Source organism: Lipotes vexillifer, unplaced genomic scaffold (assembly GCF_000442215.2).
Source record: "Lipotes vexillifer unplaced genomic scaffold, Lipotes_vexillifer_v1.1 scaffold640, whole genome shotgun sequence".
NCBI classification, from domain to species: domain Eukaryota; kingdom Metazoa; phylum Chordata; class Mammalia; order Artiodactyla; family Lipotidae; genus Lipotes; species Lipotes vexillifer.
This window is the reverse complement of record NW_006773138.1, coordinates 1,410,073-1,437,376: the sequence shown is the minus strand read 5'-3', so window position 1 is coordinate 1,437,376 and position 27,304 is coordinate 1,410,073. Positions and strand designations below refer to the sequence as shown.

Sequence of the window (27,304 nt, the reverse complement as noted above, 5' to 3'; positions counted from 1 at the left end):
ATATATTAGAAGAGGCCCATAGACTTCACCAGACAGCCAAAGTAATCCATGGCACAAGGAACCCCTGCCCTACTTTTTATTCAGCCTTGTAATCTCTCCTAAAATTTTCCCTTTTGTCATCACCCTTCTCTTTTGCCTGCTTAATTCCCACTCCTCTCTCAAGACTCAGCTCAAACATCACCATTTACCAGAGTTTCTCTGACATAAAGGCTGCCTCCTGTTTGCTCTCCTAGCACTTTTGCCCTTTTTATAATAACATATATCACATGTACTAACATTGTTTGCATGATTTTCTTCTCCACTAGGTAGGGGCTGTTTAAGAATAAAGACCTTATCTCATTCATTTATTCATTCATTATTCATTCATTCAGCAACAAAACTTATGTCATATTTGCTATATGTGAGTACTGTCCATGGTGCTGGGGATAAAGCAATGAACAAAACAGACAAAATAGTGCCCTTGTGGAGCTTAAATTCTAGTAGGAATGTATTCAGCCCTGTATTTCCAATAAGTTGTGTGTGTTTGTGACTTTGAGCAAGTTACTGTCTCTCTGTGTATTGAATTTCTCATCTGTAAACGGCTGTGATTAACAGTTCTGAGATGTGTGATGGTTCTGAGAGCCAGAAAACCATAGCCTTATGAGTCCAGAAGGTTTCAATATACATCTTCTGGTTTGGCCTCCCTACTCAGTTCCTATCAATTCTGTGTTTCCTCAGTATTTCTGTGTATCCTTATTACTTTGGAACAGAAACAGAATTCATGCTCCTAGTAACTGTTGTCTGTCTTTCATTTCTATTTCTCCATATACACACTACCAAAAGACATTACTTCCAGGATTATAAGCTTATACAAAGTCTCTGAGGTTCTCATCCTGCTCATAACCTTTGTGTATCAGAGACCCTGAAACATTCTATCTCAGGACAAAGTCTTATCCACATAGTCTTGCTGTGCTGTATTAGAGATACTGAGGTCCGTACTGTATGAGTCACAAAGTTGGGAAACAGTTTTTGCTTTTTTACTGCCCTACCAAAGCAGCCCATTTGTGACAAGTCTGATTTGTAAAAACTGAATTTTTAAAAAAGAGAAAAATTAATACATGAATGAATTTAAGGAAAGCACAAAAAAAGCTTTGATTTTTTGCAAGAACTGTTTTGGTTTTTTGTTTTTGCATTGAAAATAAAATTTAATGTGCAAAAATATGGTTATGTTCCATTTTAGGGGTTGCCCCCATATTGCAAAAAGCAAATATACTTGTAACTTCTCAATTAGACAGAGTTACATTTTTTAAATATGGCTTGACAATTGACAATAGTTCATTGAGCATCTCCTTGTGCCAAATTTTATTCTCTTTTGTACATTAATTATCTCATTTAATCCTTACCACAGTGGGGTTATTTTATGAACAGTTTACAGTACCTACCCATTTTATGAATCAGGAAACTGAAGCTCAAAAAGGTAAAATGACTTGAGTTACACAGTTAATAAGCTCTACAGAGCTGCAGTTTGAATCCAGCTATGTCTGGACCTCAAACATGTGCTCTTTCCTCTATACCATCCTGACTGTTAGGTATGAGATAAACCGTGTTTACCAGTTAGTTCTGTTTACTCTCTGTATTTAAAAGGGTGCTTATGTACCCAGTCCTGTGCTTATATTGCAAGAATGGTGGTTCAGTTTATCAAGTAGTAAATCTGTGCCAGGCCAGTGCCAGGTACAGAAAGTGCAGAGCAAATGACACATGGTTTCTGTCCTCTAAGAGCTGATAACCCAGATAAGGGGATTAGCAACTACATGATTATTGATGTATAAAGCAGAATGCTCTAAGGACCAGAAGGATAGGTAGTACATTATCTAGTGTCTAGACATGCAGATGGCCAAGAAGCACATGAAAAGCTGCTGAACATCACTAATTATTAGAGAAATGCAAATCAAAACTACAATGAGGTATCACCTCACACCAGTTAGAATGGGCATCATCAGAAAAATCTACAAACAAGAAATGCTGGGGAGGGTGTGAAGAAAAGGGAACCCTCTTGCACTGTTGGTGGGAATGTAAATTGATACAGCCACTATGGAGAATAGTATGGAGGTTCCTTAAAAAAACTAAAAATAGAATTACCATATGACCCAGCAATCCCACTACTGGGCATATACCCAGAGAAAACCATAATTCAAAAAGACAAACGCACCCTAATGTTCATTGCAGCACTATTTACAATAGCCGGGTCATGGAAGCAAACTAAATGCCCATTGACAGATGAATGGATAAAGAAGATGTGGTACATATATACAATGGAATATTACTTAGCCATAAAAAGGAACAAAATTGGGTCATTTGATCCATGGATGGATCTAGAGACTGTCATACAGAGTGAAGTAACTCAGAAGGAGAAAAACAAATATCGTATATTAGCGCATGTATATGGAACCTAGAAAAATGGTACAGATGAACCGGTTTGCAGGGCAGAAATAGAGACACAGATGTAGAGAACAAACATATGGACACCAAGGGGGGAAAGTGACGGGAGGATGGTGGTGGTGTGATGAATTGGGCGATTGGGATTGACATATATACACTAATATGTATAAAATAGATAACTAATAAGAACCTGCTGTATAAAAAATAAATAAAATTCAAAAAGCATAAAAAATATATATCTAGTGTCTAGAGAGTTTAGAAACAGAAATCAAACATGTCTAAGAAATCAGAACTTTTTAGAATGAATATGATTTCAGAAAGGTGGGAATGAAATTCTAGGTGGTTATCTCAACCTGAACGAAGATATTGAAGTGGGAAAGTGTGTGTTCTAGGCCTACTTGGAGCAAACATGGGGAATTGTGGTGGCATTTGATCCTCTTTGGCTGAGGTTCATGGTCATTACAAGGGATCTATAGAGAATCATGAAGATATAAATAAGAAAATTGCTGAACTGCAGCAAGGGCTCAACTAAGACTAATTGACATGATTTTAGAGTGGCAGTGGACATACTGGTGGCACAATGCTGACTTTTTCCAGCAGTGTTTGGCTTCCTTTCCCTTCCAATTGTAACATATGGCAAGCCATTCCCTGGGCCTCTGCTCATGCACCTTTCTTAGCCAGGATTCCTTTCTCCCTTCCCCAGTTACCAAATTCTCCCTAACATCCTGCTCTTCCTCTTAGTCACCCTGTTCCAGCCACACTGGCCTCTTTGCTTTTTCTTAAATGTATAGGCAGACTCCTGCTTCGGGCCTTTGAATCTGGTGTTCTCTCTGTGCCTGGAATATTCTTCACTTCTGGCCTGTCTTTACTGAAATCACCGGCTCAGCAAGACCTTCCTTGATCACCCATCTAAAATTACAGCATTTCTCCAACAATACCTGTCCCTCTTTCCTGCTTTACTTTTTCCTATGGCCTTTAAATAGTGTATTTTGTTTATTTTCTATCTTTCTAGAAAAAGGTAAGTCCTACAGAGACAGAAATTTTTTGTTTTATTTACTGCTAAATCCCCAACACCTAGAACTGTGTCTGACACATAATAAGCACTAAATATCTGTTAAATGAGGAAGCAGATGAATATGAGACCTTGCTCAAATGCCCTTTTTCTCCTTTTTTTTTTTTTGCGGTATGTGGGCCTCTCACTGCTGCGGCCTCTCCCATTGTGGAGCACAGGCTCCGGACGAGCAGGCCCAGCGGCCATGGCTCACGGGCCCAGCCGCTCCACGGCATGCGGGATCTTCCCAGACCGGGGCACGAACCCGTATCCCCTGCATCGGCAGGCGGACTCTCAACCACTGCGCCACCAGGGAAGCCCCCTTTTTCTCCTTTTAATACGTTCTCTGATTTTATGCTTTGCCTCTACTGCAGGAAAGTTGCTTATGTGGGAATTTAGCAGAGGAGAAGTTGCAGGGATTAATAGATTCATTCAACAAACAGTTATTAAGCTTCCACTGTGCCTAATACAGGGTATAGGATCATGTCCTCTTACACAGAAGGTTTCTGTCACCTTTTCTCTATTCTCACTGCCTCCTTGCTTGTTCAGCCTTCAGAAACTTGGACTAATGGGGTAGCCCTTTCAATGATTGCTGCGAACAATACTCTCTTTCAATATCTTTTTCACTATACTACTGAGGTTATACTTACTACTTTGTACTGAAAATGTTTCTTAATGTGTCTCTCCACTAGGCTGCCTGTTCCTTGGGGACAGGGACTGTGAGTTTATTTCTGTATCTCAACACCTGGGTCTTCCTGATGCAACTAAGCAAGCATAATGTCTTCTTGTTTGTGAATATGATGCTCAACACCTCTCATATTTCTGGTATGAGTTACAAATCTGTAAATCACTTGTTATTTGGCTTCTTTCCATTTAGCCAGGGTAGATCAAGCTTCAGAGTGGACACTTGCAGAGGTCTCTTGTCTCCCAAGTCCTACCCTCACAGTGATAGGCCCATATAGTCCTTCGCCCCACAAATATTTATGCTTCAGTCAGACCTAGTGCTGGGCCCTGAGTGTACAGACCTGCCCATCATCTCTCTGAAATTGCCTTCCAAATGATGATATAATAGAAAGACTTCTGGAATGGGAGTCAGAAGACTGACTTCTGGCCCTAGCTAAGCCATTAACTTGCTTAGTGACTTTGGGCAAACCCAGTTCTCTTTTCCTCAGCTGTGAAATGTGATGGTCATGTAAGATCATCTCTAAGATTCTCTTCACCTCTCATCTTCTAAGAATATGGAGCTGAGGGCAGCATATCCCACACTCTGTGAGTCAGCTATAAATGGCCAAACTTTTGTGAAAACCATGTAGATGCTTCCTTAATATCCACGTTGGCTGTCCTCCTGCCTTCAACAGTGTTCTCTGTGTGTCTGTCCCTCTCATGCCTTAGAAGCTTCTTCCTTGAGGAAGGAAACGAATGATTCCTAGTGCAAAGCTGCATGCAGAGGATTCACTAACAGCCCTGAATTATGCCTTAAACCTGAGGCAGCATAGTCCCCACTGTGGTCCTGGTTCTGAAATACAAGAGTTTCTTGGATACTTTTGTTAGAAAAAGCTCTAAGGAACCTTCAAGAATCAGCTTCAGTACTTATAAGACTTGTGTACTTATACTCAACATGACCAGTATCTCTAGCCCTGTCTTACAAATGAGGCAATCAAGGAACAGAAAGGTAAAGTGATTTGAGGTAATCTAAATTATACTCAGTGAAAATCAAAACCATCTTCAGTATCATCATCCTTTAGAGGCTCTCTTTCAACTACCCAGGCAGGGTTACGGGTCCTTCTCTGTTCCCACAGTCCCCTGTGCTTTTGGCATAGTCTTTATCTTATTGTATTATAATTATCTGTGTGTCTGCCTACAGATCAAGGATCAGCTCTGACTCATCTGTGCAGGTGTGCCACAGAGCAGCTGTCAGTTAATGTTAGCTTAACAAAACTGAACTAGATTTTTATTAACATAAAAATTTGGGCATTGCTTGAGGGAAAGTTTCCATCTGTTCACTCCAGGCCAGAGGGAGAGCTTTTCTCTTAACCAGGTAGAATTAATTAGAAGTATTGCAATGGAATAACCCTGGAATAGGTGTTAGGAAACCTGGCTGGATCTTCCAAATGCTAGTTTACCAGATGTGTGACGAGCAAGCCACTTTACCTCTCTGTTCCTTGGTTGCCTTATTTGTAAAATAGAGATAGAGACACCCATCTTGTGTGATTATCAGGGATGTCATCAGCACAAGTTTAGTGCTGATAAGAAAACTGTAAGCTGTAAAGTGTTAAAAATAAGGGGTTGTTATTTTAATCTCATTGAAGCAATCATACCATTTTTTGATGCATAAAACTACTACTTTTCATACTTACGTAAAACACAGGAAATCCAGTGAAAACTCTTAAAATGGTAAAGCTGGCTCATCTCAAGTCCTCTCAACTGCTCTCAATGTGTGTCCCAACCCAGTAGGAAGTATAGCAGTTTTCATCTCGGCTGCCTCCAAAAGTATATCAGAACTTGACCTTTTCCAGGAAGGTAAACAGGCCCAGCTAAATTTCCAACCACAAGGGGAGAGCCAGGGAAACCTGATAGACCCAAGCAGATTTCTTTATCACCTGCCTCTTTGGCTGAAAGGAGTATTTCTGTTCAAGACTGAATAAGGAACACTTTTTTTCCAAAGTAAAAATAGTACTTCTCTTTCAGGGACTTTAGCAAATAGCAGCCTCAAAAATAACGAATCTTAAAGGGGGGGGTTGAGGTATGAGAGAGAGATCTGAGCAGTATTGGTATATATCTAGAATCATAGAATTTTATCGTAGGAAGTAATTTGAGAGCACATGTTTCTGATGAAGAAACTTGATGCCCAGAGAGCCAGAATAAAGTACCCAATACGTCACACTAAATCAGTGGCAGAGTACACCAGAACCGAGGGGTCCTATCTCTCAGAACTACAGTTGGTCCTCTCTGCTGATCTCTCTCAGAGCTTTCCTGAGCAGATGCTGCTGTCCTCTGCTGGCGCACACGGCACGCACACAAGGCAGCTTCTCTCTCTTCTCCAACCCTGGCAGTCATCTGTAGACAAAGGGCAGCAGGGAGTCTGCAAACCTTTAATAAGGGCCGTGGGCCTACTCTCTGCATTAGTTTAGTGAGGGAAACACAGACACACACAGATTATTGTAGAATACTATGGAAGCTGTCAGTACAGAGGCAGATTATCTCTCCCTAGCTGTGAGGATTTATGACATTCTGTTGGAAGAAATCAGTTGAGAAGCTTGAGACCTATTAATACTAAGGAAAATGGGAGACAGAGAGAGAGAGGTGAGATTGAGAGAGAGATGGAAGCTGTGTCAGGGAGAGTCCAGTTACAGGAAACAACTCCCTGCAGCCATTTTATTTACCTATTTTTATAAATTTATTTATTTATTTATTTATTTTTGGCTGTGTTCGGTCTTCATTGCTGCACGCAGGCTTTCTCTCGTTGCGGCGAGCAAGGGCTATTCTTCATTGTGGTGCGCGGGCTTCTCAATGCAGTGGCTTCTCTTGTTGCGGAGCACGGGCTCTAGGCGCGCAGGCTTCAGTAGTTGTGGCACGTGGGCTCAGTAGTTGGGGCTCACGGGCTCTAGAACGCAGCCTCAGTAGTTGCGGCGCACGGGCTTAGTTGCTCCGCGGCACGTGGGATCCTCCCAGACCAGGGCTTGTGGTCCCCTGCATTGGCAGTCAGATTCTTAACTACTGCACCACCAGGGAAGTCCCACTCCAGCCATTTTAAACAGAGAGGAGTTTAATATAGATTATTAAGGTACTTCAAGTTATTGGAAGGGCTCAGGGAGTGGGCTCTAGGCTAAGCTTTCAGGAGGGAACCAGTAGATCTTTTAAATTTGAAATACAGTGCCAACACTGCAGCCCAGTGATCGGAAACTCTCATCAGCACTATTGACATCAGGCCTCTGGGGCCTCAGGGACCAAACCCTGGAGCAGAAAACTCAGTGTCATCCTTGCTAGTAGCAAAAGGGAAAGGAACATGTCCTCTGCCTCACGTCTACCTTCCAGATCTGTTGTAATGGCATATAACAGATAGAGACCAATTTGTATCCATACTCTAGCACAAAAGAGTCTGTGACCCTTTCAATCTCTACAGTAAAGGAATACAATACAGTAAAAGTTAGGGTGGATGCTGAGCAAGTCAGTCCATGTAATACTGTTGAGTGTCACAAAAATAAAACTTTTTTAAGAAGATAGCTCACTAGGTAAAGGTACCATTAGTGCTATTCTGTACATTTTACATTAGTAACGACGGATGCTATATTACTGATTTCCATTAACTATTCTTTGCTTACTACCATTTTGTTAGAATCATTTTTTCCTGCTCTTTCAAGAATATACTTGTAAACTGGTTTTGCCAGGTTGTAGCCAGTGGTTTTTTGTTTTATTTTGTTTCTCCTGTAGTTCTTCTGTGTATCTTAGTGTTTCTCTGCCTCCTGGTTAAGCCTTTCTCCGGGTCCTGCTTTGTTGGCAACTCTTGCACACGCCTCAGCTCCCTCCTGCCTCGCAGCCACTACCAGCTCTCACTTCTAAGGCTAGCATTCCTCTTCCTCCTCTTCAGTTCTCTTTCCCAAGGCCCTGTTGCAAAATCTCCACTCCTTTGTCTCTGTTCATCACCTATTTTCTTTCTTTATTAATTATCCCCAGTAAGAGGGACTAAAAAGTATTGCCATCTGGTCTGGTTGTTAGAAGTCACGATATTAAATAACATGACGTAAATTTTTTACCAAGATTTGGGGGGGAATATCAGTTTTAGTTTAAACAAATAGGGCTATAGTATGGAAGATAATGTAAAATCCTCATGAAATTTTAGATAAAATACAAGCCTGCTAATAGATGTCATGTGTGTTGTTGCTCTTTCAAGGCAGCAAGAACCCCAATGCTCCAGATTTTAGTATTTACTTGTCTCTAAAAGTTGTTACTTTGGTGGGAAAATGTGAAAAGAATTGGTCTACTCTAATGGAAATTAGAACACACTTGTGGTTGCCAAGGGGAAGGGGGGTGGGGGAGGGAAGGACTAGGAATGTGGGATTAGCAGATGTAAACTGTTATATGTAGGATGAATAAACAAGGTTCTACTGTAGAGCACAGGGGACTATATTCAATATCCTCTGATAAACCATCATGGAAAAAATATTTTTTAAAATGTCTGTGTGTGTATAACTGAGTCACTTTGCTATACAGCAGAGATTGCCACAACATTGTAAATCAACTATACTTTAATAAAAAATAAAATATTTTTTTTTTAAAAAAAGCACTTAATAAAACTACAAAAAAAAATTGGTCTACTCTAATGGAAATTCTTTTGGTTGAGGAAAACATAGCAAAGCAAAATTGCAGGCACTTCTGTTTCCATAAAGAATGTTGAAGTTGGAGAGATCTAATGATGGGGGTATAACGTTCAGAGATTCTGCCTAGAGAGTCAAGAGAGGCTTCTCAGAGTAGAAGGTACTAGAGTCTGTCTTTTAAAGGCTACTTATTAAATGTTACACTGCTTGTGGAGGGGAGTAGAATCAGCATTCCTCGGTATAAATGTGTTCATCAGATTTTCTGTCCACAGGGACAGCCTGGGGTCTTTGGAAGAGTAGTTACTGAAAGGAGCAATCAGAGAAGGAGCAGGGTGGAGCCTCAAAGATTAACTTCACCTACAAAGTAAAGTGGGAGTATGCATTTGGGGAAGCCTTGAGCTAGTCAGGTAGAAAGAAGACAAACCATTTAGAATCCACATACAGAATTTGTTCCACTGGATCACGTAAATAATATTTAAGACATACTTATTTTCTTCTCTTCTCTTTCCTTCATCTGTAATCCTGAGTCATAGCATTTTAGAGCGGAAAGGGATCTTATGGAATGTATAGAGTCTACTACATTATGTAGAGTCTATTATTCATCACTGTCGAAAAGAACTTTGTACTGTGATGGAAATGTTCTATATTTTTACTGTCCAGTATGGTAGCCACTAGCCACATGTAGCTATTGAGTGCTTGAAATATAGCTAGTGTAACTCAGAAACAGAATTTTTAATCTTATTTAATTTTCACTAATTTAAAGTAAAATAGCCACCTGTGGTTAGTGGTTATCTTGTTGGACAGCTGAGTTAGACTATCTAGTATTGTCATCCGTCTTCATTTTACATTGTTTTAAGAGAAAATAAATGACTGAGTCTCCCACATTGGAAACCTGATCTTGTAAAATTAGCATCAGCACAGTACTCAGTGTTTTACATTCATTTAACTCTAGTGGAGGCAATACAGGCAATGGCTGAGAGCTTGGACTCTAGAACCAGAATGCTTGAATTTGACTCTCAGTTTACCATTTAGTAAATGTGTGACCACTTAATAAGTGTTTGATCTCTCTGTACCCCAGTTTTTTCATCTATATAATGGGAATAATAATAATATCTTCCTCATAGGTTTGTTGTAATGATTAAATGAGTTAATACATGTTTAGTTCTTAGAATAGTGCCTGGCACATAGTAAGTGTTATATAAGTGTTACCTACTATTATTTATTTTTAATCTTTACAACATCTGAGGAGGTGTAAGTATCATATGCCCCATTTGAGGAAGTGGTGGCCTAGATAGGCCTTGCCCAAGGTTACACAGAATGTGTATGGCAGAGCTAATCATTGATCATCTGACTTGTAAGTCCAGGCTCTTTGCAGTTCTGTCTTTTGCCTCTTAATCCAGTATTTCCCATCATCCCACAGAGTACAAGGAGATGGGAGAAGTTGTTTCTTGCTGGGTAGTATTTATGAACTGAACCTTGAAATGACAGTTTCAGTCACAGAAACATTTCAGACACAGGGAATAGCTCAAAGAAACACCCAAAGGTAGGAGAGAGCTAAGAATGGTTCTTCTTGTACTTGTATAATGAGAGGCTTCCAACACATTCTTTTTGGTACCCTAAAGTATAGTCACTCCACTCTTTTCTATTTCAGGGAGCCCCTTGACACAGAGGAAAGTATCAATACCCAGTTGTTGTGTATCCTTCACAACAGCTGATGAGCCATCTCCTATCTACACCCCAGTGGTTGAAAACACAGATTCCCCCATCTGGAATTTTCAACAGCAATCAAGGTTTGTATTTTATGATGTTCCATCAGCCTTCCAAAATCTGCTTTTTGTTCCAAGAGACAAATTCAGAGTGAGGAATGTAACAGACACAACAATATTGAGCAGAGTTGGAGAATGCTTTCCTTATCAAACAGTTATTTAATCCTAGTGCTTATGAATTCACAGCTAGTGGTGGTTTAAAGGTTTTGTTGTGGTGTTTTTTAAGTCTGCTCAGTACAACTCAAAAATTATTCAGTGAAGACCTCTTATATGCTCTGCTCTGTTCTGGGCAGTGGGAATTAAAGGTAATCGATTAAGACAGTCCCTGAAGACCCCTTAGCTAAGGGTGGAAGAATGTATGCAAGCTATCTAGGTGAAGAAGGCAGAGAGGACTGATCTCAGGAAAGGCTGTGGATTATACATTCTTGGAAAAGATTTCTGGTACAGTGGAAAGAACCAGGGCTTGGAACTAGAGAGACTTGGCCTCATACCCCATCTCTGTCATTTACTAGCTGTGTGAACAAGTTACATAACATCTCTGAGCCTCAGATTCCTCATCTGTAAAGTGGAGGTAATTTTGACAGGGTTATTAGGAGGTCCAACTTACATGACATTTAGGGAAATTACCTCCTGGTACGTGGTAGGTACATAACAAATGACAGATCTCCTTTGGAAGCTTAAAAAAAGGGGGAGATGGAGTCCTGTCAAACATGTGGCAGTGCAGCTCAGAGGTCAGGGGCTGGTACAGAGGCCCACTGCTGTGGTACCAGGCTCTCCTCCCTTTTCTTCTGTTACCTGTTGCATTATCATTAAAAGTGGGATTCTATTACTAATTATTGTTACTATTATCTTTACACTGAATCACCTTTTGCAAAGTTTAATTCTTGTCCACCAACACCAGCCATGCCACATGGTATCTGATCTGCTGTTTTCTCACAGTGTTTATGTACCTAATCGAGTCTCAGCAGTTGCTCACATGTTCAGTGTTGTGAAATCTGAGTGGTTGACTTGAGTCAGGAGCTATAACTGCAGTGACAACTCAGTACTGTCTATGGTGAGCTACTGGAAATTATAGATATTCTGGCCATAGTGGCCAGTACTGAAATATCAAATCTGCCTCAAAAGATAGGCGACCAGAGGGCTGAGCTTCTAAGTGAGGGTGATTTGTTCATTAAGAACCTAACTTTACTAACTTGTTAAAGCAACATTAACAATCACCTCATTTCATCCCCTTACTATACAGTTGAGGAGACTGTGGCCCAAGGAGGTTACATAGTCTGTTGGTAACAGAGGCAAGATTAGAAGAAAAATGAATGATGGTGCTGTTGGCAATTTCTTTATCACAAAATTGTTTCATTTGATCCTCCTAGAAACCTTGTAGGTAGACAATAATATCCCGTTTAACAGGTAGGAAAATCAGGGGTCAAAGAGATTGAGTGCTCAGGGTCACTCAGGTGATACTAGGAAAGCTAGAATTCAGAGGTGGATATTTTGACCCCCGGCTAGAATTCAAATCTGACACAGTATTTGTTCCAAGTTAGCACGGTGCCTCTCACTGGTCTTGAAGTCGGCTCTCTTCAGTTCCCCAGTGGAGTCTGGAGAAGGAAATTAAGTCTCTTAGTTTTCTCTGGTTCTCCATCTTGCTCACCTGGAGCAAGGGTACCTGCTTTGTAGTTTAAAACTATACAATTCACTTCATATAAAATATGTTAGAGGTGCTCAGTGAATTCCACATTGACTTCTTTAACCTGGTAAGAAAGTTGGGTACTTTCTTATTTGGGTGCCTTGCCTCTGCACAGTGTGGCTCTGGAATCAGGCAAACTGGGGTTCAAATCACAGCTCTGCCACTTACTGACTCTTATGTGACCTTGAAAAACGGACTTCACATCTCTGAGCCCAGCTTCATCATCTAAAACAAGGATAATAATGTCCATGTCATAGGTTTTTGTGCAGATTACATGTATAAGAAACACTTGGCACCATGGCTGGCCCAAGGTAGGTACTCAATAAACACTCTTTTTCCTCTCTTCTCACCATCTCCACGCACCACCACAAGGCATAAGAAGAATCCTTACCTGCTCCAATAAAACGGGGTGGTGGGGTAGGGGAAAGAATACTACATCACGGTTGCTTGTTTTTAGGTCTTGACAAGTTCCTAGTTACTTCACCTCTCTGAGCTTCTATTCCCTCCTTTTAACTGTGAAGATAAAAATATATCCTAGAAGATGATCATAAGCATGAAATGAAAATGTTAGAAAAGTGTTTTGCAACTATAAGGTGTTCTTCAAGTCTAAGTTTCATACTAGAGGAGCTTCCTACACAGTTAATCTATGGTGGTTGTTTTTCTTAATAGGCTATCAAAAGAGCTTCTTTTGGACCCACAACAAACTCTGGTCTTCAAAGTTTGGCATAAAGGAGGTATGAACTCTGTCTTACTTGGTTATAAAAATAAGTTCACATCATGTTGACAATTTGCCAATCCTTTTCTTTTTCTAACCAAGTAAAACCATGGCACTGATGGTTCTGGGAACACATATGTATGTTAGAGGTAATCCCACAGATTACCCACTCTCTGTAATTAAGAGTGGCCTGAGGGAATTCCTTCACGGTCCAGTGGTTAGGACTCGTAGCTTTCACTGCTATGGCCCAGGTTCAATTCCTGGTCAGGGAACTAAGATCCCACAAGCGGTGCAATGTGGCCAAAAACAAAAAACAAAAAATGAGCGGCCATAGCCCAAGCTCATTTTGCACCCTGTACTGGTTTTCTAGGGAGTTATTTGTCCTTCTTTTTGTGAATTATGTCTCTTGTTCTTAATTAAATATAATACATATGTATGTTATAGAAAATTTGGAAAATACAGACAAGTAAAAATAAGAAAATGCAAATCCCTCATAATTCCAAGGGTGATGGTCTTTCAAATGATTTCTTTCAAGAGCCACTGCCCTAAGGAAAATCAGTGAGACGTGATAACATAGGGAAAAGAACAAGTGTTTCTTATGTTTAAGGGGTGTATTCTAGTTGCCTATATCAAGAGGACAGAACTCAACCCTGCCAGCTTTTCCCTACCATACAAAAAGGGAACTTACAGTAGTTAGAAAGCAGGCTGTGGTTGCCAGTCTCTCATCCTCATTATCTGTCTTTTCTGTTGATTGTGGAATCACTGAACCTTCCCATCCTCTAAAGCAGTTTCTCTGTGTGCCACCTCGAATCTCAGTGGCAGGACATGCCCAGCCACATTGTCCAGCTCTTCTCTTTCCCCCACAGATGAGGAGAGGGTGATTGGCTTTGCCTCAGTGGACCTCTCCCCGCTTCTCTCTGGCTTCCAGTTTGTCTGTGGCTGGTACAACATCACAGACTTCAGTGGAGAGTGCCAAGGGCAGATAAAAGTTGCCGTCTCCCCTTTGGAGAGTTTGATGCACTTCAGAGAAGAAAGGCAAGCAAGACGTGGGATGGAGACCTCAGGATCACTGGTATGTATCCTGATTCACGTCCTTAACCAGTAAGGGTTCTACTGAGCAAAACCTATAAGAAGTTAATTTACATGTGTTTGGTACTTTCCAGAATACATTTGTGTCTCATAATGACCTCTTGACCTTTTTGGGGCGAAAATGTTCTGGAATTACATGGTGGTGATGGATGCACAATTCTGAATATACTGAAAACCACTGAATTGAACACTTTCAAAGGGTGAATTTTATAATATGTGAATTAAATCTCAATTTTTAAATAAAGTAAGATTAGTTGCAGTGTGGAATCTGAAACCACATTGGGTGAACTTTTTTTTAAAAAACTCTGTTACATTAAAATCATTGGTCTATTAAAAAAAAATTAAAAGAGAATGGGAGGAGGGGAATTGATGATAGTAAGTACAGACAACTCTTTCAGGGAGTTTAACTGTAAAGGAAAGGAGACTTTTTCCAGGCTGTCCCAGATAGGAGAGCTCTATCAAGGCAAAGACTGTGCTTTACTCATCTGTCTGTCACACATGCTTGGCCCAGGGTTTGGTAAAGTGGGCATCAGTAAATATCAAATGAATGAATGAGTGAATAAATGCATGCGTGAGAAGAATGACAAAGAGTTTAAATAGTCCCCATATAGGAGGGTCTTTTCTTTACATCAACCCTGGTAATCATGAGACAAGAAATATCACAGCCAGATTATCCTCACATGTAAGGAAAATGTAAGATGTCCAGCCAGGAGTTCACAAACTAGTGGAGGAAACAAGAGCATAAATAAAACTAAAGCAGCCTTTAAAAAGCAGTCTGAGGGCTTCCTCGTGGCGCAGCAGTTGGGAATCCGCCTGCCAATGCAGGGGACACGGGTTTGATCCCTAGTCCAGGAAGATCCCACATGCCATGGAGCAGCTAAGCCTGTGCACCACAACTACTGAGCATGAGCTGTAGAGCCCACGAGCCACAACTACTGAGCCCACGAGCCACAGCTACTGAGGCCTGCGTGCCTAGAGCCCATGCTCAGCAACAAGAGAAGCCACGACAATGAGAAGCCCACGCACTGAAACGAAGCGTAGCCCCCGCTCGCCGCAACTAGAGAAAGCCCACACGCAGCAACGAAAACCCAATGCAGGCAAAAATTAATTAATTAATTAAATGTTTTTTAAAAATTAAAAAAGCAGTCTGATAATGTAGTCTGTAAAATGGGGATAATAATAGTACCTACCTCATAAGATTGTGATGTTTAAATGAGAAAATGCATATACCTTGCTTAGTACAGTGTTCAATTCATAGAAAATAATAAATTATATGCATACAATAAATTTTACAAATTTATTTATACTGCTTTTTTCCAAAAGGATTTGTGGCAACAAGTGTGCTATTTTTCTCTTTGCTTCTACAGATCCCAATATATAGTACCTTTTCCTTCCCTGCCTCTGATATGTATGGTGCATTCTCTGGCTGCATTGCAGGACAGACTCCAGAACAACTTGTTCACACCTCATCAAAGGAGGTTGATTTCTCCTCTCCTGGGAGGTGAGTGATTTCTTTATGATAGAAGGAAATGGGGTCAAGAGTGGAAGTGTGCAAACTAGCTTGTCATTTCTCTCTTTCCTTTATTGGAGGAAGAAATGAGAGACAGAGAAAGATAATTGACCTTCTTTCATAACCCCTGGGAACCCCAAGATCCTATGAAAAGAGTTTTTATAAGATAGAAACTAGGGACTTCCCTGGTGGTCCACTGGTTAAGAATCTGCCTTCCAATGCAGGGGACACAGGCTCGATCTGTGGTCGGGGAACTAAGATCCCACATGCTGCAGAGCAACTGAGCCCACACGCCACAACTAGAGAGCCTGCATGCCGCAATGAAAGATCCTGCATGCTGCAAGTAAGACCCATCGCAGCCAAAAATAAATAAATAAATTTTTTTTTTTTTTAAAAAGGGGAAGTTTTACTGCTATCAAAAGGGTAGCTTCAGGCTTCCCTGGTGGCGCAGTGGTTGAGAGTCCACCTGCCGACGCAGGGGACACGGGTTCGTGCCCCGGTCCGGGAAGATCCCACATGCCGTGGAGCGGCTGGGCCCGTGAGCCATGGCTGCTGAGCCTGCGCGTCCAGAGCCTGTGCTCCGCAGTGGGAGAGGCACAGCAGTGAGGGGCCCGCGTACCGCAAAAAAAAAAAAAAAAAAAGGGTAGCTTCAGTGCAAGGGACTCTTTTCTCTTTTCCTCAGAGGCCTTTAACCTTCATCCCTAAAATCAGTCAGCAGCTGTGTGAGAAACATATCATGACCTTTCCCCTCCCAAACCTACATGCCAAGTTATTTTGTGAAAAGCAGTTGGCCCACCCTTTTCGCCTAGCCAACTGTGGATATGCATATGGATATCAGGACTAGAGCATATTCCATCCTGTCAAAGGGTAGAATCTAAGACTAAGATTGCTTCTTTCCACCCCATTCCCCTCAGGCCCTAGTGTTATTTGGCATCCCCCCGCCTCCATCAGTCTTTTCCTTGTCTCTCTCTCCACCTCAGGGAGAAGGCAAGGGATCTTATACGAGCCACTCCTACAGCAGCAGTTACTGAGTAGACCCTTTATTCCAAGAAAGATACTCTAATACTGCTTAGCCACTCAAAGACCCATTTCAGTGCTATGTAGCTTTCCTACCACATGAAGAGAGCCTCTGCCCTCTGCATGAAGGGAGCCCATGTGTATGTGAAATCCTAGATCCCAATATCTAGTTTATAGGTGTTATGTTGACCATAGCCAATCAGTGAGACAGTCAAAGGAATCTCAGAATAATTATGATGAGAGAGAGAATAATTATGCTGAGAGAGACAAGCTAGACAAAGAGTACATTGTATATGATTCCATTTATATAAAATTCTAGAAAATGTGTACTAATCTATAGTGACAGAAAGAAAATCAGTGGTTGCCTAGGGATAAGGCAGGATGAATGGAGCAGGAAAGAGGGAGGAATTACAAAGGACAGGAGGAAACTTTTAGGAGTGATGGATATGTTCATTATCTTAATGTGTATGGTAATGGTTTCCTTAGAGGTACATATATGTCAAAATACATACTGTACACTTTAAATATGTGAAGTTTATTATATACCGGTTATACTTTAATAAAGCAGTGGTTCTCAGACATTTCCACTTCAGAATCCCCTAATACTCTTAAAAATTATTGATGACCTCAAAGAGGTTTGTTTCTGTAGTTTATAGCTATCAGTTTTTACCATATTAGAAATTTAAATGGGGACACTTTTTAATTTCTTACAATTTTTTTAAATTTTTATTTTTATTGAAGTATAGTTGATTTACAATATCATGTTAGTTTCAGGTGTACAGCACAGTAATTCAGTGATTTTATATATATATCCTTGTTGGTTATCTTTTTTTTTTTTAATTTTTTAATTTTTTCGGCCGTGCTGTGCAGCATGCAAGATCTTAGTCTCGCAACCAGGGATCAAACCTGTGCCCCCTGCATTGGAAGCACAGAGTCCTAACTGCTGGACCACCAGGGAATTCCCAGTTATCTGTTTTATATATAGTAGTGTGTATATGTTAATCCCAACCTTCTAACTTATCCCTCCCTGCAACTCCCCCCAAACTGAGAAACTTTTAAAATATAATATACAAAATCAGTTGTGTTTCTGTACATCAGCAATGAATAATCCAAAAAGAAATTGAAAAGATGACTCCATTTACTATAGCATCAAAAAGAATAAAATACTTAAGAATAAATTTAACCAGAAAAGTACAGAACTTGTTCTCTGAAAACTATAAACCATTGTTGAAATAAATTAAAGAAGTTATAAATAAATGGAAAGATATCCCATGTTCATGGATTGGAAGACTTAATATTGTTAAGATCAGTTCCCCAAATTGATCTGTAGATTCAGCATACTCCCTATATCACAGTCCCTGCTGGATTCCTTATGGAAATGGGCAAGCTAGTCCTAAAATTCATATGGAAATTTAAGGGACACAGAATAGGCAAAACAATCTTGAAAAGGAAGAAAAACATTCCCAATTTCAAAACTTACTACAAAGCTACGGTAAACAATACAGTACTGGTATAAGGATAGAAATAAAGATCAGTAGAATAGAACTGAGAGTCCAGAAATAAACCCATGTGCCAAGGATGCCAAGATGTCAAAGGTGCCAAGATGGTTTAATAATAAGTATAGTCTTTTTTCAAGAAATGTGTTGGAACAACTGGATATCCACAAGCAGAAGACTGAAGTGGGACCCCCTTCCTCAGACCATATACAAAACTAACTCCAAATGGGTCATATATCTAAATATAAGAGCTAAAACTATAAAAACTCATAGAAGAAAACATAGTAAATTTTTATAACCTTTGATTAGGCAATGATTCCTTAGATATGACACCAGAAGTAGAAGCAACAAAGGAAAAAATAAATTGGATTCATCAAAATTTTAAACTTTCCTTCTACAAACGATACCAAGAAAGTGAAAAGACAACCCACAGAATGTGAGAAAATATTTGCAAATCATAGATCTGATAAGAGACTTGTATCCAGAATATATAAAGAGTTCTTACAACTTAATAATATAAAGCAAATAACTCAATTAAAAATAAGCAAATGGGCTTCCCTGGTGGCACAGTGGTTGAGAGTCCACCTGCCGATGCAGGGGACACGGGTTCGTGCCCCGTTCCGGGAAGATCCCACATGCCGCGGAGCGGCTGGGCCCGTGAGCCATGGCCGCTGAGCCTGCACGTCCAGAGCCTGTGCTCTGCAACGGGAGAGGCCACAACAGTGAGAGGCCTGCGTACCGTAAAAAAATTTAAAAAAATAAGCAAATGATCTGAATAGATATAGCTCTAAAGAAGATATACAAATGGCCAATAAGGACATGAAAGGTGTTTGATGTCATTAGCCATCAGGGAAATATAAATGAAAACTATAATGACATACCACTTCACATCCACTAGGACGGCTGTAATCAAAAAGACAAATATCACAAGTGCTGGGGAGGATATGGAGAAATTGGAATCCTCATACATGGCTTGTGGGAATGTAGAATGGTGCAGCTGTTTTGGAAAAGAGTCTGGCAGTTCCTTAAAAGGTTAAACATAGAGTAACCATATGATCCAGTACTTTCACTCCTATGTATATACCCAAGAGAAATGAAAACATATGTCCACACAAAAACTTGTACATGATTGTTTGTAGCAGCATTATTCCTAATAACCAAAAAATAGAAACAACCCAAATGTCTATCAACTGATAAGTAGATAAACAAAATGTGATATATCTATACAATGGAACATTATTCAGCCATGAAAAGGAATGAAGTACTGATATATGCTACCACATAGATTAAGCTTGAAAACATTATGCTAAATGGAAGAAGCTAGTCACAAAACATCACATATGTATGATTCCATTAATATAAAATATCTGGATTAGGCAAATCTATAGAGACAGGAAGTGGATTAGCAGTTGCATAGGGCTGGGAGGTTTGGGTGGAGGGTCAGGGGAGAGGAGGAAGTATGGAGTAATGGCTGTTAGGTGTAGGATTTCTTTTTAGAGTGATGAAAATATTCTAAAATTGATTGTGCTGATGGTTGCACAGCTCTGAATATATTAAAATCCATTGAATTGTAAACTTTAAATGGGTGAATTCTTTGGTATGTGAATTATATCTCAATGAAGCTGTTATTTAAAAAGAAGAAGGGACTTTCCTAGTGGTCCAGTGGTTAAGAATCCGCCTTGCAATGCAGGGGACGCAGGTTTGATCCCTGGTTGGAGAACTAAGATCCCACATGCTGCGGGACAATTGAGCCCGCGCATCACGACTAGAGAGCCCATGTGCCACAACTACAGAGCCCATGCACTCTGGAGCCCACACGCACCACAGCTAGAGAGAAGCCTGTGCACTGCAATGAAGAGCCCGTGTGCCACAACGAAAGATCCCACGTGCCACAACTAAGACCCAACTAAGCAAAAATAAATAATTTTTAAATAAATAAATAATAATAAATTAATTAATTTTTTAAAAAGAAGATGATTATTGCTGGGATCAAGTTCTTGAATACCATGCTAAGGAACTTGAAATTTGTTCTAAAGATAAAAAAAGAGAAGCCAAAGCTAGAAAGGAATGATAGTAATTGAATAGGTTAGTATATGTTGAATGCTTAGAACAGTGCTTGGCACATAATAAGGACTCCATAAATGTTGTTGTTATTGTTATTTCAGTTCTGTGTTTTTAAAAAATCACTGAGGCTATAATGTAGAGAATTCATAAAAGGGGAATGAATAAGACTGAAGACAGAATTTTCAGGAGATGATTATAATCCAAGCAATTGAGTCGATGAAGCCAGAACTGTGGTAGTGGGGATGGATTTGCAGTACCATGTCAGGAGGGTGATTTGTTTGTTGTCACAAATTTATTGTTTGTTTTCTCATTGGTTGGGAATTTATTTTGCCCCCATTTATTCCTGATAGAAGCAGTACCATAAGAAGCAAGGCATCACGCCATGAAGAGCATGTGCAGAACATCCGCCGATTCCATGAATCCCTGCAGCAGGGAGAGGCAATCTTGCCAAGTGATGACAAACTGACCACATCACCCTTGTCCTCCCATACTTCCATTCTGACTTCTCTCAGGTGAGGCTCTCTGCTGAGTAAAGACACAGGGAACCATAGTGGAGCACAAGGTGAAGGGGCAAAGGCAACCTGCAGTACTGCTTTCTATCAGCTACCACCGCTCTGGGATGTTTAGCAAGGGCTTTCGTGTATGTTAGCTTCGAAGTGGACCTGGAGCCTCACAGGATTCCTCACAGATGAATCTGTCTCAGCTTGGGGCCTTCCAGTCCTTCAGGGGGCTATATGTCTGGTCCACCTATAAATATAGAAACTTAAGATTGGTCATCAAACTTAATAACCACCCTCACATCTGCTGTACAATTTACGAAGCCTGATCCTGCCTGCTGTCTCACTGTCTTTATCCTCACAACCACTGGATTCTTCCAGATCAGCATCTGTCCTGTTAATGCTTCCCTATCTCTTTCTTAGTTTAGTCAGCATCTGAGCCAGAAAAGCACTGTGAGAATTGAAAGGACCATTAGAGATCATTTGGATCAGCCCCTGGATTACCTAGTAAGAAGTGTGGTGCAGTGGAAAGGACTTGGCTCCAGAGTCAGATAGACTTGATTTCCAATCCTGGCTCTGCCATTCCCAGCAGAGGAGACAGCCATGTTGCCATTATAATTATAACCATGTATGATAAGAGTTCCAGGTTTCCTGGCTAAGGGTACATGGAGGAATGAGTAAGATAAGGTACATGGAAAGATATAAAGAAGTCACATTTGAACTGGTCTTTAAAGGAACAAGTCAACAAATATGAAGGACATTCTGTGCAGAAAAAAAAATGTGCTAAGGCCCAGGAGCATGAAACAATAAGCCCAGTTTGGGGAGATACCAGCAGTGCAGTTAGGGTGAGGCTGAGCATGAGATGTAGGGAGCAGGGCAAGCTGTGTGGGAGTCAGTTCTTGAAGGGCCTTGAATGTCAGGCCAAGAGTTTGCACTTTTACAACAGTGATTCTCAAATGGAAAGTGATGGGGTCAGGAGGAAGAGAATGTGTAAAGTTGGAGGAAACAAATATAAAAAAGGATTTTATTTTTTGAAAAAACTAACCTATTATTTGATTTCATAAAACAAGCTCAGAATGAAAGATTGGCAAAATTGTTTTTGGTGGGACGTGGGTTAGAAAGGACTGAGCAGTCATGCTATAGACTGGGAAATTGCTCAAACTTATAAGGAAGTAATATGTTCAGATTCTCATTCTAGGAAGATGCTGGAGATTGGAGGCTAAGTAAAACCATCAACAGTGTGGCTGCATTTTATTGGTCCATTCAATTGACATACTTTAGCACCCACTGAGGAAGGAGAGAAAGAAACTCTCCTTCACCCTAGAGCAGTTTCTCTCAACCTCAGCACTGTTGACATTTGAGCCAGATATTTTGCCTGTGGGGGCCTGTCCTGTGCATCGTAGATTATTTAGCAGCATCCCTGGTCTCTGTCCACTAAATTTTAGTAGCACCCCTCTCCCAGCTGTGACAACCAAAAATGTCTCCATACATTGCCGAATATCCTCTTGGAGCTAAAACCATCAGGCTAAAAACCACTGCCCTTGAGTGGTTCTCAAAATTTAGTGTGTGTCAGAATCACATGAAGAGCTTATTAAAACAGTTATTGCTGGGACCCACCCATACAGTTCTTGATTCAGTAGGTCTAGGATAGGGCCTGAGAATTTGCATTTCTGACAACTTCTCAGGTGATGCTGATGCTGCTAGTCCTAGAGCCAGGTTTTGAGAACCACTGCCGTAGACAAATTCTCTACGAAACAGAGATGAAACAAGATAATGTCAATTTTTCATTACTTCCTTGGGTTCATGGAGCCCTAAAGCAGTGTTTCATTTGAGTCACAGCAATCCTGTGAGGCTTGCAGGGCAAGTATTACCAAACTTTTCCCACAAATGAGGAATTTGCAGCTAGGTGTTTATAGGTTCTATACCCAGAACCTCTGACAAGGCCAGTTGGGTTTGCATATTTTCTAAAGTTTCACCAAGTTGATATTTGTCTGCATGTTCCTGCTACAGGTATTTATCTATGTGGCATAAACCCAGATATAGACACCTAATTAAATCCACTATGATTTGATAGAGTTGTGGCTTCTAGTGATAGAATAAGGATAAGCTTTGTCCTCTCATTTAATTTACTTTTGACTCTAAGATATGCAGACTGTTCTTAACAAAAGGATAGAAAGACTTTCTGTTTACTTCACAGTTATTTAGTGTCTGCGTTGTGCAAGTTGTGCCAGGCACACTGAGTATACTAGAGAAATAGAGAAGTTTGAGATGCTATCTTCTATTACCAGACGCGCATGGCCTAGTTAGGGAAACTAAACTAACACATAATGAGAAAACTAAGGGAAAATCTAAGGCAGAAGGTTAGATGCCAAGAGTGAAGAAGTTTAAGGGAGAGGTGGCCTAATGACTTGGGGCAGTGGACTTTGAAAAGGAGAAATACGAGCTGCACCTTAAAAAGTGAATAGGACAGGGACAGAGCAGGGAGCAGCTTGAGCTCGGGTTCTAGCCTGCAGGGGTGTGAGGCAGAAATGAACCCAGTTGGGACAGAGACCATCTACTATAATGGAAAAAGCATAAGTCTTGGAGTTCCAATTTCTGAGTAGCTGCATGCTACTACTTACCCTAGACAAATCACTTAAATTCTCTGACCCTCACATTCCTTATTTGTAAACAGTGATTACTGATCTCATCTGGTTGGATGAGAATTAAACAAGGTAATGTGTTTGAAAGCATAAAACGTAAAATCCTATGCAAGCGAAGGTGGTAATAGTTGGTGTGATTTCTCTTCGGAGTAGTAAGAATGAATGTGCCCCAATTAAAGGTTTTTGAATAGAAGATTTTTTTAAAGCTCATTTATTCATATCTATTTATCCATTCAGCATTCATTTATTTTGTGCCAAGCACTGTGCTGGGTGCAGTAGATATAAAGGAATCAGCACAGAGTTCACATCACATCAAGGGAAATTGATGTGAAACAAACAAATGATATGGTTGAAGAGTACAGAAAGACTAGAGCACAGAGGAGCGGCCCTTAAACCAACTTAGAGAGTCAGGGAAGGCTTGCTGGAAGAGCTCACTTGCTTGAAGGTCACTTGCTTGAACCATTCCGTCAGGAATGGATAAAAGGTAGCAGAGATCAGTGCTAGCCCAGAGTAAGGGGAAGTGAGGACTGGAATGATGATAAGAATGGTTCCCTACAAGGAGGTAGAATACTTGCTGGACATCAGAAGAGGAATCCCATTAGCCAGATAGAGGGGGAAAATGTTGTCCCCGGCAGTGGGATTGTAGTCAGAGAGGTGAAGGATGAATTGGTGGATTGGAGAGAGAGGGACCCTGCTGTTAATAGACCAAGTGAGAGATGCTAAGGTCCTAGCTCAAGCAGTGGAAGGTCAGGGGAACATAAAAGACGCTCATAATCCCGTGAATGACCCTTTTTCCTTCTCCCCTTCTTTTTCAGGAGGAATCTGAGTGAGCTAGATCAGATCCAGCAGTACTTCAGCCAGAAGCTCACCAAACCTTTACTTCCCCTCAGTCCTCAGACCCATACTGCCATCTCGCAGTGCCAAGAGAGTCAGAGGGACCGTCTTTGGCCAGGAGCCAGCAGCCTAGACCCCGAAAGCCATTGCATCCTGGAAAAATCCAGTAACCTGGTGTTGCAAGTCAGCTCCTTGATCACGGGTATGGCTCAGGGCCACTCTTGTTGAGGAGTTATGGTCATGGGTGCTTATTCAAAAAGCATTTGAGTGTGTGCCTTGAGACAAGTCTTTATGGCAAATAGAGACCACCAGCTTTCACCATCTTTCTTACTTACTTATTTACTGTCTTCCTTTTGAAAGGAGAGACGTAGTAGCATGGCACTGGGACATGTGCAATGGAAAGAACATGGGACTGAGAGGCAGGGGACCCAAGTCGAGTCCTTGGTGGGTTTGTGGCACGGACTTAACTGTTTGACTCTGAGCATACCCTTTCCCTTCTTGAGCTTCAGTTTCCCCAACCAGAAAAAGAGGGGAATGGATTAGATGAGTTCTTTAGTGGCAGTTCGTGAACTTGTGCTGCTCTATTTTCAGAAGAACTCAGCTACAAACATATTTCAGATTTTAATTCTCAGAGGCCAGAAGACTGCATTTTTAGCAAGCACCCCAGATGATTCTAGGTGTTGGTGGTCCATAGTCTACCCTTTGAAAAGCCCCCTTAAGTGGTGGTTCTCACTTTGACTGTATTGACGGAGTTTTTTTTTTTCTTGGCCACACTGCGATCTTAGCTCCCTGACCAGGGTTTGAACCCGGGCCCTCAGCAGTGAAAGCACGGAGTCCTAACCACTGGACTGCCAGGGAATTCCCAGGATCATTTTTCTCAAGCAGAATGTGTAGATTCTACACAGGGATGAATAAGTTCAGTTTTTTTCTCTTTAAAGAGAAAAAAAGCCACCATGGTTGATATTAGACACAAACCTTCCTACCCTCTTCTCCCAGATACCTAACCTCTTGGTAGCCAGGACCACAGAAGTGTACTCTGTGTTTGGCTTCCACTTACTGTTTATTGAGCACCAACTGTGCCAGGCATTATTGTATCACTAGTTCTGGCAGGATACAGTGGTGGACAAGACAGGCATTGTCTGTGCTTTCATCAAGCATGCATTCTATAGTCAAACAAAGAAGCTGCCCCCCAGAAAGAAAGCATAAGAGCAAAACAGAGGGAGGCTTGTTTGGGGTGGAGGTGAGAGTGGGTAAGGAGAATCCCTTTAAAGGTCATATTAAAAGAGGAGCGTGAGAAGAATCAAAGGCTTGAAGCCGAAGGGCCTTGAAGGCAAGCTTAGTAGTTTAATCTTTATCCTGGAAGAAAAAGGGGAGTTCTAAGCAAGGGGATGACGGAAGGAGAACTGATTTTCACAAGGAGAGGATAAATTTTGAAAGGAGTTACTGAATGCCTATATATGTGCTACACAATGTATGCCCATTTATCTCATATATTTTTCACCATAGCGCTGTGAAAAGGGTGGTGTTTTGTCACATTTTAAAGATAAACAGACTCAGGATAGTCTGTTTATCTTTAAACAGACAAAATTGACAAGTGACATTAGAGTTTTGAACCCAAGCCTGACTGGCTCCAAAGCCTGTGCTCTTTCCAGCACACCATGCCGCCTCCATTTTCTTCACAAATCTCCACAGGCTTATCATTTGGGTGATGGGTATTTCTTTGCTTTTATTTTCCAAATAAAATAGTTCTAATAACTGTCATCAAATAGGTAAATAAGTGGATTCTCATTTTGGTTTTTAATATAGGTAATTACTGAAGTAAATGGAAGCATGAACATTCCCACCAGGACTCCCAGCTCCCAAGAATTCCTGAGCATGAGCAGATAGTCTCTGAAAGTGTTTCCACAGACGTAACCACAGCTATAAATGGATTAGATTTTGGTCCTCTGATATTAGAATAAAATGCTAGAAATTGTACCGCCTTGAATATAGTTTCACTGACTCTTGGGGGCAAATTAACTATTATCTTTAAGGTTTGTTCAAAGGTCTGATTGCAAGACTACATCTGAAACTAGAAGCTAATGTGGGAAAGTTGAGTGGTCTGGGGCCCTACCTTGTAGTAAGAGTGATATCTGTTACTGTTTAGATCTGCAGACTATCACCCGGAACTCCCAAGGATCTTTGCGTTCTCACCAAGCGAGGAGTAGAAGCAGAGAAGTCACCACCCTCCCAGATGCTCAGGACACAGTAGCCATGCAAGAACGAAGCACAACTCCAGACCTGCCATTGGCAAGAGCTCCAGATGAGGGCAGAAACTCCCCACCTCCCGCTACTCTTGAAGAGACTTCAGGTGGAAGAGGAATGCTTCACGAGGCCCTGGGGCACACGGTACCCACCACAAGAATGCAGAGCAGTGAGGACACCAAGGCAGGCCCGGCCTACAGTGATGAGGACTATGAAGAAGACATCATTGAGCCCAGGGCCCTCAATGAGGTCACCACCGTGACAGACAAAACTAGCCCTTGGTCCAGTTTCATGTCAGATGCAAGTGAGATCATCAGCCCTCAGCCTGATGAGGGGCAGAAGGAAGGCCTCTCTTGGCCTTCAGAGCCTTTCCCCAGAGAGGAGCTCAAGGTCAGAAGTAGCTTTCTGTCCAGCCTGGAAAGGACTGTTGACCCTCACTTGCATAGGCAGGGCTCTCCTAGCCAAAGTATTGTTCCTTGTGAGGGCGTGGCCTGTAAGGCCAGGGTTGGAGAGCCTGCCTCAGCAGGCCCTCAGCTCAGCTCCCATGTGACACTCTCAGGAGCCCAACAGAGCAAAACCTGTGTTGGGTGGCACTCACCAAAGGCAGGCCAGGACCAGGAGCCCAAGCCAGAGGCCCAGGCTGAGAAGGAAGTGGCCTCCGATGAGCTGAGTGACTCTGCTGATAGCTCTGAGAAGCTCCCTCTACACCCAGCCTCCCAGAGCAGAAGGGAAAACCATAAACAGCCACCCATCAACTGCCCTGACATCAGGCAGAAGCAGCAGACATCTGGATCAGAGGTGTCTACGAAGCAGAGCGTCCTCCTGTATCCTTTGGTGTTTCTCCCAGGTAGCCCCTTAAGCCATCTCTAGGCATTTTGGGTGCTGGTGCTTAGGCCAGCCACATGAGTGTGAGCAGTGTCCCCCCTCATAGAATGCACTCAGGGGCGTGGGGAGCCCCTTCC

The 27,304-nt window shown here is 41.4% G+C and overlaps 1 protein-coding gene across 1 annotated transcript in view; it reads left to right on the top strand.

The window, feature by feature from the left end:
* C2CD3 (C2 domain containing 3 centriole elongation regulator) overlaps nucleotides 1-27,304 on the top strand; it is a 135,478-nt gene that overhangs the window by 87,970 nt on the left and 20,204 nt on the right. Inside the window, exons 25-31 of the mRNA XM_007448088.1 lie at nucleotides 10,436-10,574; nucleotides 12,904-12,968; nucleotides 13,816-14,021; nucleotides 15,406-15,539; nucleotides 20,476-20,637; nucleotides 24,080-24,300; nucleotides 26,245-27,166. Coding sequence (XP_007448150.1) covers nucleotides 10,436-10,574; nucleotides 12,904-12,968; nucleotides 13,816-14,021; nucleotides 15,406-15,539; nucleotides 20,476-20,637; nucleotides 24,080-24,300; nucleotides 26,245-27,166 — 1,849 coding nt within the window. The remainder of the gene's footprint in view (nucleotides 1-10,435; nucleotides 10,575-12,903; nucleotides 12,969-13,815; nucleotides 14,022-15,405; nucleotides 15,540-20,475; nucleotides 20,638-24,079; nucleotides 24,301-26,244; nucleotides 27,167-27,304) is intronic.